At 46.0% G+C, this 16055-nt stretch overlaps 1 protein-coding gene across 2 annotated transcripts; it reads right to left on the reverse strand.

Annotated features, from left to right (window-relative positions):
- Nucleotides 1-858: 858 nt before the first annotated feature.
- TAL2 (TAL bHLH transcription factor 2) lies at nucleotides 859-13422 on the reverse strand. 2 transcript variants are annotated; one of them, XM_064641021.1, is made up of 2 exons: nucleotides 13078-13422; nucleotides 859-3585 (listed from the first exon to the last, which is right to left on the reverse strand). In XM_064641021.1, the coding sequence occupies exon 2, from the start codon at nucleotides 3573-3575 to the stop codon at nucleotides 3222-3224; it is 354 nt and encodes a 117-aa protein (XP_064497091.1). In that variant the 5' UTR covers nucleotides 3576-3585; nucleotides 13078-13422; the 3' UTR covers nucleotides 859-3221. The 2 variants fall into 2 exon arrangements, with proteins under 2 accessions (XP_064497091.1, XP_064497090.1); XM_064641020.1 differs by lacking the exon at nucleotides 13078-13422 and adding an exon at nucleotides 4726-7337.
- Nucleotides 13423-16055: the final 2633 nt, after the last annotated feature.

The following is a 16055-nucleotide window of genomic DNA, read 5'->3' on the forward strand; positions in this document are numbered from 1 at the left end:
TTTGGCATTATCTACTGTAAGCAGAGGTTCCTCTCTAAAGTGGCATTGTCTTGCTTAGTATAAATACATACTGCATATCACATATAAATACATTTTGAACTTCACATTTGCTGATTTTATGACTTTTATACATAATCCCTTGAGAAGATACCTTTCTGAGGCACATTTTGTACAGAAATCCCTCTTTTGGTGTATCACAGAAGATTGTCAGGGATTTCAATCAGTCATGAAACTGGCCCTGTGTCCCAGTGATTTCCCATCTCTTCTTTACAACTTCTGCATCTGCCATCTTAGTGTTCCTCTTCCTCTCCCAGCCTCATATTCAGCTGGGAATTAGGTTGTTCCCACCAGATGTTATCCAGAAAGAACAGCTTTACATCCTAAACTGCCATCAAATTTGAATTAATTTTTATATCTGAACCTGGACTCCTGTTTGAATCTGTAGGTTGTGCCTGTCTGAACAAGTCAGATAACAATAGACTCAGAGTACAAATTAATTCTTTTTAAAATGAATGCTTTTTAAAATGGAGTTGATTATAATCTTTTGAATTGTGAATATTTGGAGGACATAAATAACAGTGTTGCACGATGAAATTTTAGTTATCTGTCTTTTTCAAAATCTTCTTAGCATGTAGATTGAAATGTAATTCAACCAAAAAGGGTAGGAAATAGTAATAAACAAAGAATTCTTGTCATTCTTCGTTGTCTGATAATGTCATTTCTACCACCAAGACTCTTGCATAAGAGACAGTACAAACATCCTCTACTGGAAATCACATTTTAATGCTTTTGGGGTCTTCTAGCGAGTGGCATGGAAATGTAAAACGAAAGTTTAGAGAAATTTAGAAAAGACAAAGATTAGTTAATTAAATAATTTATTTGGAATATATTAGAAGTTAAATAACATCATATAGCACAGAATGGTATCAGTTACACTGTATGTGTTCATGATCATACAGATAAATCCCCAAAACACAAAGAAGAAACGACCAAAAAAAAAAGTCTTTGGTAGATAGATTAGTGAGATACTTGCTGAGTGTGAGAGCAGGGAGCTTCTAAATTGAAAGGAGATCAAAGAAAGCACTGATATGAACCAAAGCAATACCAAGAAGGGAAGTTTTTTTTAGCACAGAAAATACAACAAGTGTGTTACATTACAAAACTGCCAGGTTTTCTTTCCCTTCCTCTGGATGACAGCTTCTCACAAGATGTTTTGCCTTGCCTTGGTGACTGTGTGTTTCCTGAGACAGCAAATGACTGATAGACCAAAGAGTACCACCACACCTCGCCAATAAGTGCCCTGATTTACGTGGACTAATCTGTTCTACTGTAACTCCAGTGAGCCAGCAGAAAGCTGGGAGGAGGACTTGGCTCATTACCTTTGAGGTGCTGCTGTGCACAGGAGGCTGTGGCTCCCTTTAATCCCATTAAAGTGGGCAGAGGTGGCGAGAAACAAGCCACATGAAGGATGTACTCTCAGTGCCTTTTCACTCAGCTGCCCTCCAGTGCAGTCCTGACAGCTCACAAACACAGGGACAAGCAAACTGACTATTAGCAGTGTTCAAAACCAAAATCAAATCAACAGAAACCCTTTCAGTTTTTTGTTTTTTCCTTTTCTTTTTGGTCAAACTCTGTCCACTGGCATGCCTGTGCCTTCCAACACCAGTCCTGGACGGGGTGGGCTGTGTCCTTGGTCTTTGTCAATTCTCAGGACAGCCCAATATACCCGTAGCAGGAGCCAGCCCTGGCTTCTTTGGCACATCTGGTGCTTGGTGAGGCTTTGAAAGGCAGCTCAGCTTCAGGTGCCAAATCCCCTCATGCAGAAGGGCTGTACATATTACGTGCACAAACCCTATCTCTGCTTTCTGAAGGCACCTCATTGTCTCATGAACAAACAGAAACAGCCCAGGGACGTGCCTTGGCCTAAGGAAGCTCCATTTCTTCACCAGTCCTGAACAATTGTCTTTTCTAAGCCTTGACATGTACCTTGGTCCACATGGAAATCCAAAGGACTTGTCAGCGGGATCTGACCAGGAAGGCACTCTACTTCAAGCCTGTGTCATTTTTTCTGCTGTTCTGGGCTGCTCTGTACCTCACACGAGCAGCCCAGACCTTTTATGGCACAGGTTATAACTCGTCAGGAAATTAAATTTTTTTTTAGGTAACAACATGAAACCACTTTCACGAAACCTCTTTCAACCTGCTTATCATCCAAACACCAACGAGCATGATGGCTGGGGTTTCTCCCTATAGGGAAATTACTTGCTGAATGAAATGAAAACCATTTACACCAATTTCTTTGTCCTTGCTCCATCAGCCCATTTGGGATAGTATCCAGCTACAGCCATAGCTGTAGCTATAGCTACCTCAGCTACAGCAGGTGAAATCAAGGAGTTTAAAGGCAGTCAGCTGGGTATGCAAAGACATTTATCCACCAGCCTCTTTTTGATGGGATTTTAAGGCATCTGGAGCATAGCTGACTATCATCCTTCACATGCACACTGGCACTGCTACAAAGGAGGTATACACTGCCTACTGAACCCACTGAAACTCATCTACGACTGTCTTCTTTAAGTTTAAATTGGCACTTTGCTTTAACCTAACATTTAATTTTATTTAATACATTTTGCTCTGACTCTAGGGATCCCTCCAGTCTGACGGAGAAAGATGTAGCCAGGTTCAAGGACTAAGACTTGCATTCTCAAAAAAAAGAATCAAGCTGGAAATAAGATTCATAAGCTCAAGAGTGACTGCAATTAGCCCCTGGAACAACTGGTGGAGGACTGTGTCAAATATCACATCTCTCAAAATCTTTCACTACCAAGGCCAGATGTCTGTCTTGGACAAATTTTGTGGTGCAGTCATCATTCTTCATCTCAGTAGTGTTTCCTTGAATTAGCATGGGAGAATAATCTCTTTCCGTGTCAGAAGCACTGAATGAGTTTCTACGGCCTGATTTATGGAGGAGATCTGGGTAGAAGGCTCCTCTGTCTTGGAGAGGACTCAGTGAGACAGCGGTGAGTCCTTCCAATTTCCCAGGGACTGCAAGTTCTCCCTCTGGACCTCCAGGTTTTTGGATTACCAAGGATTTCCTTTCCTATTAAATAAAAATGCATACCAAATAAAATAGTAATAAATATGAATAAATATTCACAATACATAGAGGAGCAAAAGGAGAGGACTATCGAGACTAACACCAAGACTGCACATCTCATTGCTTGCTAGGGAGATGATGTCTCTGACCAACACTCTACTATATTGCTGCTCATGCCAGGACAGGAGACACCACAGTTTTCAATTAGTGTCAGCTCCTCCATGCTTTGCAAGTGTGGGGCTTGCTGGAAGAACCCCAGGATGCTGCTCCGAGCTGCCACTGCTGTCTGCTGCAGGCCTGGCTCCCCCAGGACCTTGACAAGGAAGTTGATGTATCTCATGGCTAAACGGAGGGTCTCATTCTTGCTCAGTTTTTTGTCTGGTGGGTGGGTGGGAATGAGTTTCCGCAGTTTGGCAAAGGCGCTGTTGACATTTTGCTGCCTCCACCTCTCCCTGGTGTTGGTGAAGATCTTCCTTGTCATGCTTAAGGTGCTGCAAAGCAAAGGAGATGGTGAGTGAATTCTAGATAACCCTGGCTATTAGGCTGCTACTCTGGGGGCTCTGTAGCCTCTGGGCCAGTGGCAACCCCGCAGTGGTGGTTCTAGGCTTCTAATTTTTGCCCTCTGTGGTTGATGCCCTTGTCCCACGTGTCCTGCCCAGATTTGCCCTAATCACTGAAATCATGTCCCCATTTACAGCCATGATTATAAGCGTTGCAGCTTCAACCAGATGCCAGTAAAAACTTCCTAAAGGAATTAAAGGAGTTTAATTTCCTCATACAACCATTTGGTGCTTCTACAAGCCCAGCTTCTCCAGGCTCTTGAGAGTTTTCCTGCAACAGAATTCCCAACAACCAATCCATTTGTGATCCCATCAGGCTCCATGAGAGCCACACTGATGCTTTTGATGAGGAAAAGCAGGTAGACCCAGTGCAGAACACATCCATGCTTTCCCAGCCTCTTTTCACAACTTCCTGGGGTCTGCTCCCAGCCGGCCCAGGCTTGGTGACTGAAACTAAGCCAGGTGGACCTTCGTTGTGGGCCTTCAATGAGCAGATAGCCAACACTGCAGGCATGTGTGACTGTGGTTATTTCAAGAGCCTTCTCCAGGGAAACAACAGCCTGGTTCCCTGCCCAGCCCACACTGGCTGCTCATGGCTGGTGGCAGAGACTCTTCAGGTCTGATTCATTCAGGATTCTGCATTAGCCCCTGAGATGCCAAGACTAAGCCACAAGTGCCATGAGTGCATGAGGAAAAGTGTGATTCCTAGAAAACACACTGGCATTCCACCCAAAATGTCTGCCTAGATGTTACCTGCCCACCCTGCCCCACAGAGCCAAGCAAAGGGAACCCAGTCACCAGAGCAGACCTGGCAACAGAGCAGTACTGAGCAAGAGGTGCACAAGGATTTTAAATGCCTTTTACCAGAAAGATGCTCAAAAGATCTTTGGGTTGCCCTAACTCTTCTCCCACCACCAGTGAAAAGTGCCTTCCCTTCTCTCCCACAACCCTGGAGGAGACACTCACTCCTCCATTTCTGAAGTAGCTCTTTGTGCCAATGGCACACAGACAGTTGGAGCAGGGAAAAACTATCCACAGCCAAGAGACTAAAGGACAAATGTTTCCACTTACCCTCTTATGCATGTGAAAACACCAGCTTTTTATACTCATTGGCAAACTCCTTATAGCAGTCCCATGGGGGAGTGGGGAGCAGAGGGAATAGCACCCTTCACCCCTGGGAAGAGGTAATTGCAGAATGACAGCCCAGCTGCGATCCCGTTTCCATTTGAAGCAGCCTCACATCATGCAAGGCACTTGGGGTTCACCAATATACAGAGCAATAGTCCCAGTGAACAGAGAAAAACACAAATGTGACTCAGGTTAATTGGGATGCCCTGTGAGGGAGCCAAGGCAAGGGAGTTCCTGCCCAGCTCCTTCAAGTTCCAGTCCAGCACTGATTATCCACTGCCAGGGAATCACATTTGCAGCACTATAAATCATGTCGCAGCTGTGGTCAGAGATCTCCAGTCAGAGATGGTGCCAGCACAGGCACACCCTTGTACTCTGTATATGGCTCACACCATCCCAGCCTCACAGGCTCCTCTCAGCCAAGGCCTTTATACTGCTGACACATTTCTATTTTGGTAGAAGTCTGAAATTACTGCCATGCCTTTAGGGGATGAGAAAATTGTCTCAGCAAAATGTCCTTGCTTCAGGAGAGGCTCATTTAAAAAATAAACCCTCATATTTCAGGTTGCTGAGAGTTTTTCTTATGTTTTTTAGACTTACATTAAGACCCATTGCTTGATCCAAATGGGGATTGTATCTCTCCCTCTCTCTCTCTTTATTTTTTTTTTTAAATATCGTTCTCCTACTCCAAGTATCGCTTTTGGTTTGGGCTGCGGGAACAAATTTGCTTGGTGCTTTGCACGCTCCTGAAACATGCTAGATGTACCTTTGTGGCAAGAACATTGCCACATCAGTGGTACAGATTTTAAACACTGTCTTCCAGTGCTCCTCTGTAATGCAATGTGTTGGCTGCCCAAGGCAAAACTTTTGCCTTCACAGATTTATTCTTCCAAACAGCTGCTCGGATTTATGTGAAATTCAGAGTGCCACCTGCTTCTCTCTCTTTCTTCTGTTTTGGTGTTTGTGTTGTTGTTTGGGTTTTTTTTTTTTTTTTTTTTTTTTTTTTTTAAGACATATTTATCTGTGTTCAAAGGCAGCTATTTTTTATAACATAGGGAAAGTTATTTGGGTTTCTGGATTGCATTTTGCCACGCCTTTTGGTCTCTGCAATGTAATTCTGGTATGTGGGTCAGCGTTTGCTGGATACCTGATTACATCTCAATTATAAATACCAACAGAACAGAATGTCTACTCCTCCTCTTTCTCCTGCTGCACACAGTCCCCAGCACAGCTCTCCAGGAAAGCAGGTGAACATCCAGCCCTGGTGCTGTGACCATGCCATCTTGTCCTGTTGGTGGAACTATCGGTGAAAAAATAAACGCAGCCTACTACTTCACGCCATGGTGTCTTTGTCTCTCTTCTCTTGCCTCTGGAAAGGACAATACTACGCTTGTGGTTACAAGCCTTGTCAGCAAACAGATGCCTTTGTGAGATCAGCTCCTGCTTTGCACTTCAAAAACGTGTGTTTTTGTTTCTGACATTTACTCAAGATCGGCAAACAACAGCTCCTTCCCCCTCCTAGTGCCTCCTCTTGCACTAATAGCTTTATGGGCAACTTTGTTTCAGCTGTAATCCACCTCCATACATCTCTCCTCCTCAAATTCCTCTCCTTTTTACCTTCACTGGCGTGGGTTTCCTGTTGTTATGCTTGGAGTTTCAGCTAGAAACAAGGAGAAAAATTATCCTGGTCCAGTCCTGCAGTAACTGTAATGTTTCAGCACAGCTTCTTTTCTCTATCGGTCACCTACGCATCCTTTGAGTTCTCTGTAACCACAGCACCTTCCAGTTAAAATACAGCCAGTAACTGACACGGGATCTGATTTCCATTTCTTTTGTCTCATTCTCTTCCTTCTGTTCCTTCCTTCTTTCCAACCCTCCCCACCAAGCTTGTCTGTCGATGTCATATTACTTGCAGTTTCAGGTCTCTGGTAATTTTGCGCATCTGAGCAACGTATTCTCTAGCTTTCTCTGATGCACTATGTAAAACACCATCCAATGGCTGTGTGCAGCTTACATCCCTGTCATAGATTATCTTGTTTTAAAGAAAAAACACTCTGCTTTGAATTTTTTCCCTTTATCACTGTGAAAGAAAGGTGTTGGGTTGAGCGGGGGAGGGGGGGGAGGAGATGGCCAGAATGAGCCACGCACACAAAAGGGCTGGTTGAATAGCCGTACATTCCAGGCTAATGACTCGGGGGAGACCGGAGAGAGAGAGGGAAAGGAGGGGATGGCAGCTTCTGTCAAGGAGGCGGTCGGTTTTTTGGGAGTTGTTTTGCCTTTTTTGGCTTTTTTGAGAGGCGCTCGGGGTGGGGCTGAAGGGGTTCAGCTCGACTTTTCCCCTCCGAGACCTCGGGGGGTGTGTGCGTGTGGTGAGGAGGGCTCAGAGTTCATCTTCTCGCCCGGGTGGCTGGTTTCTCCTAGGCCCCCGATAGAGGTCACGTTTCGCATCTGAGTCCTCACACTCTGTTCTGCCCCACTGCCCGGATTTTGCCTCAAATTCATCGAAAAAGCCAGTGCGGAGGAGCCTTTGGGGGGAAGGGCCGCCCTTCCCCTCCTCTTTCACGAGGAAGGGAATCCACAGCCAGAGCCACCCTTTGCCACCGTGAGTCCACATGAGAAGCCACCCCTTCCGTTCCCTCCCTTCCGTGCCTTGGACCCACTTGGCTCCTTCCCCCGCCTTTGGGACACGCGGCCACCAGAGCCCGGCATTCCCCCTCACGGACATCGGGAGCAGCCGCAGCCCCCCACCCCCCCCCGGAGCCCAGCGGCGCCCCCTGCTGGCCGAGAGAGGGCACCGCAGCCCCGCCTCCCGAGGCGGCAGCGCCCCCTGCTGGTGTTGTTGTACCTGCGCTCGGCGGGCGTCGGGTGTCGGGGCTGTGGCCTGGGCGTTTTTGTTGTGTTACCTAGAGGTATATATCTGTTCTTTAGTAAAGAGCTGGTATTTTTCTTTTCCACACCTTTCGACTCGATTTCGAAGTTGTAATTGCTCAGAGGGAGGAGCTTGTTTTTTTTTTCCCATGCCCCGCCCTCCTGGCAAAATTTCTGTCTCCCCAAACTGAGACAATCCCCCCGGTCCGTTTTAATTCTGTGCAGAAATCAGCTGTTTGTACATTTAATGGACAGATTTATTGCATTAACTTGCAGGCTTGGATTCTGTACTTTATTCTCACCTTCTCTAACCACAGAAGAACAGCCCCACGTTTAGCTGACAATTAAAAACCCAGGAAGGCAGCAGCTTAAATTCAAGAGGATTAATCCTGCTTTTAGGAATGTAAATCTGGAAGTTTACACCGTTTCCACTGGGGGAATTACTTTGAAGGACAAAATTTTGCACTGAGGGCAGGATTTAACTCAGATCAAGAAGACACATCCAGAAGTAGTAGGTAAGTGCAGCTTCATGAGCTGAGATCCACATCTGCAGTGTGTAAAGAGAATTGTGCAAAGGAACAATTCCAGCCAAGCAGTGAATCTGCTCCACCAACCAGAAGGAGAAAAAACAAAGGGAAAACAAGCCACCACCCACCAAACAGATAAATGAAGCTCTTTCCACCCGCTGCCTACCCATTTGAAAAATATAAAAATGGTTTGTGGGCGGAATGCTGGCTGTGTTTAATGCAGCCGCGAGTGTCGCCAGACAAAAGACTAAACCACAGAAAGATGAAGATCTCTCCCGAAGTAGCAGTTCTCACAGCCTTTCTAACGCGAAAGCCTTTCAGGCAATTCAGGCAGCAGCAGAGCAGCTCAGGCACAAAGCACATCTCTGCTAGACATTCCCCAGCAAACGGCCCCGAGCCAGCGGTTAATTGTCTGAGAGCTGGCAGGGGACTCACCAGGAGCCCAGCACTCAGTCATAATTAGCAGGATGCTATTAACTAAAGATCTTGGACAAGAAAGTTCCTCCCTCAAGTTATACTTTTGACCTCGGTGAAGTTAAATTCCTGTTGAAGCTGGCCACTGGAGACCTGCTTCTGCAAATCTTAATCAGACAGCAGATGCCAGCTGCCAGCAAGGATTGGAGTGCTTCTAGTAAACCTGCAGTGCCACACCATTACTCCTCAGGGGAAACCCAGTGCCTGCTAAAATTGGTTATTTAACACATTGCATTGGATTTTGTAAAGTCCCCTCAGCCCTTAAGTAAATGGCAACAGAGGAGCAGATGGTGTCTGTTTCCAGTATCAGGCAGGTGCTGGTGAGCCTGATCTGCCTCAGGGAGCAAGGATTCCCCACCTATCACCCCTTGCCACTGTGCTTTTTTTCCACTTTGCATCCGTGTGATGTGTACAAGAGGAGAAAGAGGGAGCTCAGTTTCCCTTTTCAGTTTCATGAAAGCCTCCGAGCATGGAACTCAGCTTCATGCAGAGGGCAAGACTGAGCATGGGTGTCACAAGGCAGAACATTGCCTATCCCTAATATGTGACTTTATTTTTTTTCCAGTTCCCTAGGAGAATAAGCTCATTCTTTGCAGCTTAACCATGCTCTGTTTGCTGGGTGGTCACTTGGACTGCAAGGACTTTCTTTGGGTTGGGAGGGGAAGGAAGAGGAGAGGGGACAATGCACCCCAGCTTGATGGATTCCAAGAGGAGCAGCACACCTCCAGGTACAGGCTCCCCCTTCCCAGCTTTCCTCAGCTCACTCTCTCCATTGCTGCCTTCCTGTATCTTGGCACTGTACCCTCCCTGAAGTGCCTCCCACCTGAAACCCCACAGGTGCACTAATGGACAAGGACACAGAGAGAGATCACAGCGCCAAGAGTGAACACTGGGCTGGCAATCAGGGAGTTGAACTTCTGTCCACGTTTCTCTGGTTCCCTTGCCTCAGGCAAATTCCTTTCTTTTTTTTTTTTTTTTACTCCCATGCACCTCCTTGTCCTTCCTGCTTGTAATTAGTTTTCCTGCTTATAAATAGTTTGCCTCTTCTGCAAGGTTTGTGTAAGGCATTTTGGAGCGTGTTAGAGCAGATACCAGTACACAGTGGCCCATTCTTGCTTGGCGCTGGCAGGTGCTGTCTTTGTGTGATGAAGGAGAAGAGCCTCTCTCAGCTCTCCTGGTGCAATTCCTAATACTAGTAGAAACTTTATTTTATTTCAAATAAGATATGGGAAGAGAAGCCACTTCAGGAGTAAAAAAGGTCTCCTTTTGCTGCCTCATGCCTCTGTTGGGAGTGTTACCTGACAATCATGCCATGGTACAAAGTGCAGCAGAGCAGCAAAAGCTCTATAAAAACCAGTCCATGCTGACACAGTGATTTACCTTTTTTGGAGTCTGTAAGTCTGTGCTTCTGGGAGCCCTCCTGTCTAAGGGCAGCATTTACAGAAACTCTCACGGCCACACTGTGCTCTCACTGAACCTTTAGAAGAAGGAAATCACTGCAGTCTTCAAAAACAGGTGTGTGAAGGTCTCAAGATTAAGTCAGCCCTCATGTTTGGGGTTACTGTGCTGCATGTGATATCAGTTTCAAAAGGCAGGTCTTTTGCCTGACCTCGTGCTGTCCCCAGGGTTGTTCAGCTTTGTAATCCAGTTGCCCTCCTGCAACTGGAGGGTGCAGGTCTTCAGCAGAGGAGAAGAGCTCACTGATTTCTGAGAAATCAGCCTAAGTCTGCAGACTTCACAGCCTGCACACTGTGGCATCCTATCCTCTAAGCCTGCCTTGGGAAAGGAAGATCTGTAGAACAATGGACTGCACCCAGCAGGCATTTGGGAGAGCACAAGATATGTGGCCAAGAAGTTAGCAATAGTGATGAAGATATAACTCAAGGAAAGGTTTACTCTGCACATAGAAGTGGGGGGGGTTTGTTGTTGTTCTTTTTTGTGTGGCTCCCTTTTGGTCAATGCTCTGTATGGTCCTTTACAGAAAGAAAGGTAAATTATACCACAGCTCTGCACAAAACAAAGAACCCACTCATGGGCTGCAACAGCTTTTACTGAGTGGAAGTCTAGTGCATTGGCTTGGGCATGACAGCTTGATAAGCTGGGAAAGGAGCACTCTGCTAGGAGGTTTAGCCTTTGTTTGCTAAACTTGCACTTGTGTTATTTTCTGTTCAAGATAATCTGAGAGCCTTGGAAAAGTGCTGATGTTCCCTTCCCCAGTGAGGCCCTATTGTGTCATGGTCTGAATGGCAGTTCCAGGGGGTTTCCTTTAAAAACATTCTCTGCCAAAATTAACCACCCAAATACTACACACAGACACTCTCCCTGTGCTTCAGGGTAAACACAGAGAATAAAAACAGTTTGGTTCTCTTCCAGGAGTTCTTTAGGACTCTTTTTCTTTTTTTCTAGACCAGATATTTCCACACAGATATTTCTCCCACCTCGCTGCATCATCACTCATCCCTGCACACCTCTCTCTGCACCTGCCACTGCAAGGCAGTAACGCAGCTGTGAAAGGCAGGAGCACATCCATTTATCTTCCCTGCATATGTAGGGAAGTCCAGGTTCTCATTCCTGGAAGGAGGATGTAAGGGAGGAGGGGGAACCAGATGCTGCATGTCTTACAGCTCGGCAAAGACCAGTTTGCAGCAGCTCATGCTGTTAGAGGAGTTGTCAGGAGCAGAGAGGGGAAAATCCAGGGCTGTAAGGGACGTTTGCGTCGGGGAGAAGACAGATCTTTTATTACAAAGCAACATTTCCTTTTGCATTTTATCCAGGCTGGTGGCAAATCTCTCTGTGACTTCAGCCAAAGCAGGACTGAAGGTCTGAGAGAATCAGCAGCATGCAGTGCCCTGTCTTTCTGCCAAAGCTGAAACTAGACTTCTGACCACCCAAATGTCTGCACTGCTTAAGACTAGAGGTCACATAAGCACAGACAAATGCAGCAACCATGGGAACATATAGCTTCCAAAAGTGAGATATAAATCACTGCAAGACAAGGACCACAATCCTTTTTCCCCTAAACATCATCCCAGTAACCTCTGTGGGGCTACACTTGATAGAAACAGCAGCACAAAGATCATCCCTTTAGTCTCAACCACCTGCATTCAGCCCCCAAGCTTCCTACCTGGCATGATGGCTCTATGAGAATTTTTTTTTGAATCATCTGCTCATTTCACAACTACTTTAATGATTTATGTAAACAGGTAGTAAAAACAAGCTGTATTTATTTTAAGGAGGTTGGGTTTTTTTTGGTTGGCTGGTTGGTTGAGCTTGGATTTTTTTTTTTGTTTATTTGTTTGGTGTTTTTTTGTTTGGTTAGTGGATAAAGATTCTGAAAATGAAATACTGTCCTGTAGTGTTATAAGGAAATCAGGAAGGATACAGACAGCTACTTCGGGGGGGGGGGGGGGGGAAAGGTGTGTTTTACTGTTTATTAACTTTCTCAGGCAAATGAAGTTTTATGCAGGCGGCTACCCCTGGAAATATAAACATCTTTTAGACTGGCAGTTTCAAAAGTCTTTTTACAAATCTGAGAGTTACTAATATTTAGCAGTAGAAGTGAAATTAATAAAATTGCTAAGCTTTTCCTCCTGAGTGAACTATTGATCAAAGGAAAATTCAAATGTCTGTGTATTTTACAGACACATCAGCTGTAAACAGATGACCAGTAAAATATGGGAATATTTTTAAATATGTAGGGATTGGAAATTTGAAACTGTTTCTTTACACCATTACCTGTTGACACTGCTAGTGAATTTCCACAGTCTAGTGAATAAGCATGTAGCATAAGACCAATCAATACATTATTATCTGTACTTTTGCAAGTAATTTGTTTTAAATATCAAACACCATAGGAGAATTCTGTGAAATTTTAGTTCTAAACTCAGGGAGTCTATGGTGCTTTGTCTAATTATTTTGCACCAGTGCATTAACTCTGATTTACAGCTCTTTGCAGTACTATAAGTGCTTTTGCCTACAGTGTACAATGTAAGAAAATATAGGAATAGTAAGAACAGTGATTTTAAAATCACATTAGTTTCCTGCACATCTAATCATCACCATTTCTTTCAAAAGCAGTAAAACCAATCAATATTTTCTTCTGGTGAGGTCTGATTCGCTGAATCTTTGTGGATACTAAGAATTGGAAAAGTCCAGGCACAGACTATTTCTCCACTTGATTAAGTTCAGCCACCTGTAAGTGGCTGTTTGTCAGAACAAGTGCCTTATTCTTACATTTTTTGATTACAAGAACCGGAGGTGTCAGGACAAGAAATGAAAATCCGGTGAATGGCAAAGGACTGTTGCAGAAATTCCTTTCTTTAAGGATATTCCCTGGTCTGAGAGGAAACTTTGACATTCCTAAGACAGTTGCAAAGTAAGCCCAAAGAAGGGGAGGCAGTAAAGAGAAGAGGCCAGTATCACTTACTTTTCTCGTCACACCGACTTATGCCTTGGAAACCTGGTCAGTGGATGAACAGACAGCCAAGTCAGACGCTTCCTATCTTTCTTTCTCGACTGCTTTTCCAGTGCCTGGCCACGGAGCTTGCTCCTGCTTGAGTCAGCGTTGCACTGGTCCCGGCTGCCTCATTTATAGAGTAGCAAGTCCTTTGTCTGGCGCGTGTCACCACTAGTCCCGGCAATCCAGGGAGCTTGTTTTGCATCTCCCAGGAGATTCTCTGTCTTGCCTTTTCTCTTCTCACCACACACCCTCTGCCCCTTTCTGGGGCTGGTATGGGGCTGTAGCTGAGACCATCCTTACCAGCCTTAGTCTCTTAGGCCAGTGACACTGGCTAGATCAGGTGAACTTTGCAGGAAAAGGTGGAAGCAGCTTTAGCTATAATCTAACTTTTCTCTTTTTTTCCCTCTTCTCTTTGGGGGGATTTTTTAAATTTTTTCTTATTTAACCAACTCTGAGCTTGTAAATATTTCCGAAGACAGAGGTGCAGTGCTCTTTCAAAAGCCATCTTGAACATGACTCCCTACTGAGGAACAGGCTGGTGTTTTTATTACATTCCCAATCAGGGGGTTCCCGCTCTGCTCTGACGGGATGTGAGGTGCAGTTGTGGGGGTGACCACATGCAGGCAAGTCGATCCTGCCCTGACTTCCTTGGTGGAAGCTCCCTTTCACTCGGAGTCATGCACCTTCCGCAGCCAGGAGGACAACTACAGCTGCTGCTGTCCCAGTCCTGCCTCAAGCCCTGCACTGCCCCTCTGCCTCAGTCTGTGTGACAACGAGACCACAGGTGTGAATTCACAGGTCTGCCTGCCTTCCCTTCAGGTTCCAGGCAGTGCACTAAATGTAGGTTTAATTAATGCTTTTACATCAAAGATGAGTCCATTCCATGTCCCTGTGGCTAAGAGGCAGGGTTGGTGAAACACAGGCTTCTTCCTCCACTGCTGAGGTGTCCCCAAAGCTTCCTCTCTGCTCAAGGGCAACAGACAAGCAAGCTAACATCTGACTGAGAAAACTAAAAACTGCAGACTAACACCATCCCCATGGCTGAAGCCCCGATATCTGTGTCCAAGACAGAGGCTAGTCCCTCCAGTAGATGTCTGTGTCCAAGACAGAGGCTGGTCCATCCAGCCTCACCCTTCCCCTGGGTAACATGTTGCCCAGAGAAGTGGTAGATGCCCCATCCCTGGCAACATTCAAAGTTACGTTGGGTGGGGCACGGAGCTAAGTAGTCGAATTGAAGATGGCCCTGCTCACCCCAGGGTGGTTGAACTAGATAGCCTTTAAAGGTTCCCTTCCCACCCAAACCAGTCTTTGTTTCTATAAAAATAGTCACAAAATTGCCATAGGCACAAGCCAGCAAGGGCATGGCCTTGTTACAAACATACAGAGCCTTTGGGACCTGGACAATCCCATCTGCACCTCCATCCACTTCTCCGTTAGGTGCTGGGAGTTTGCTTTGAGTGGGCATAGAAGTAAACACAGAGAACAAGAGCAAGATACCTCCTTACACCCTGGAGCAACAGGATGTTAAAGGGGAAAAAGAGATGGGGAAGGGGAAGCCCCAGCTCATCACCCCCCTTTCATGGGGCGGGAAAACGTCTACCCAAAGATAAGGCAGCTTAAAACACACTTCACCGCTTCCCTCTGCCAAGTCCCAGGAAAGCTCAGCTCTTACCCAGACCAGCTCACCGCGAACAGCAGGATGGCTCGGCAGTGCTCACCTACTGGGTTTTTAAAAGCCCTGAGAGTGTTTCAGTTAACAGGATTGCCCCTATAAATATTAATGAGCCAGCAGTGGAATGATGCGGTTGCTCTCGGGAGAGAATGAGCCTCGGTCCCCACCGGGGCAAGTCGTTCCCTGCAGAGCTCGACTGAAGGTTCAGCCCTTTCACACGGTAAATTAACAGTGGCACTACAGCCTGAAAGCTATGTCAACCGCTTCATTTAGCACAAGTGTTATGTTAACTAAAGGCCCTATTCCAGAGGGGCCTTTGGCCTTACAGAAGTCTGATTTCCATGTAATTTATATTGGAGAGCTGGAGAGTGCCCCTCCTCTCTGTTACTTCTTCCAGCTCATTATGCACCCAAAATTTGCCCTGAGATGCTCCAGCCAGCAGGGAAGGGGGCTTGCAAGTCCAGAAAGAGGAGGGTGCTGAAGCTCTTGACTCCTAAGTGCTTGGATACCTCACTGCCTCAGGCTTTCAGAACCTGGCCAGACAGAGCACTGTAAAATATACAGTAAGGAAAATGTCTTTCCTTGCAGGGAGAGGAGCTGAATGGACTGCTATTGATTCTCACTTATGTATCCATGCAGTGGATGAGCTGAATCCTGCTCCTGTTGCTATCAGGAGAGCTGACAGGAGAGCTGAATCCTGCTCCTGTTGCTGTCAGATGCGTGCTCTCTCCAGAGGCAGGCTCATGGTGAGAAACCTGTGTCCCTGGGGAAACACGAGGTGAAGAAGGGATACCCCAGCCCCCTCAGAGAAGCCACTGCCACATTTGTGGTGACACCACAGTCTCCTCATTTCCCTTCTGCTGAATGAGGGGGTTAGTCCTCCCGAATTCCTCTGTGGCAGCCCATTTGAGGCTGTTGCTGTCTTTTAAAACCAGCTTTAAGGGTGTTTTCCACCCTGTCAGAATGCTCTGAAGGGGTCATATGTGACAGTCTACTTCACTATCTCTTTATTAAGCTTGCTATTGAACTGTGATTACTTGGCACTGATGAACCACACCAATCCCATTCGGCTTTCTCTCCAAACCTGGCAGTGACACATTAGCAGGGGCAACACACTACCAGTACATGCCTGCAGTCCTGGGATTACTTTTCCCTAGACTAACCCATAGTTGCCAGGACATTATAGCTCAGACAGGAACAAGAGTCATGAAAGCAGCATTGCACCCTAGGCATGCTTTTTGTCACAAAAATTTCTGCTGGGATACATCCTGAG

This window comes from Pseudopipra pipra, chromosome Z (assembly GCF_036250125.1).
Source record: "Pseudopipra pipra isolate bDixPip1 chromosome Z, bDixPip1.hap1, whole genome shotgun sequence".
In the NCBI taxonomy this organism is placed as follows: domain Eukaryota; kingdom Metazoa; phylum Chordata; class Aves; order Passeriformes; family Pipridae; genus Pseudopipra; species Pseudopipra pipra.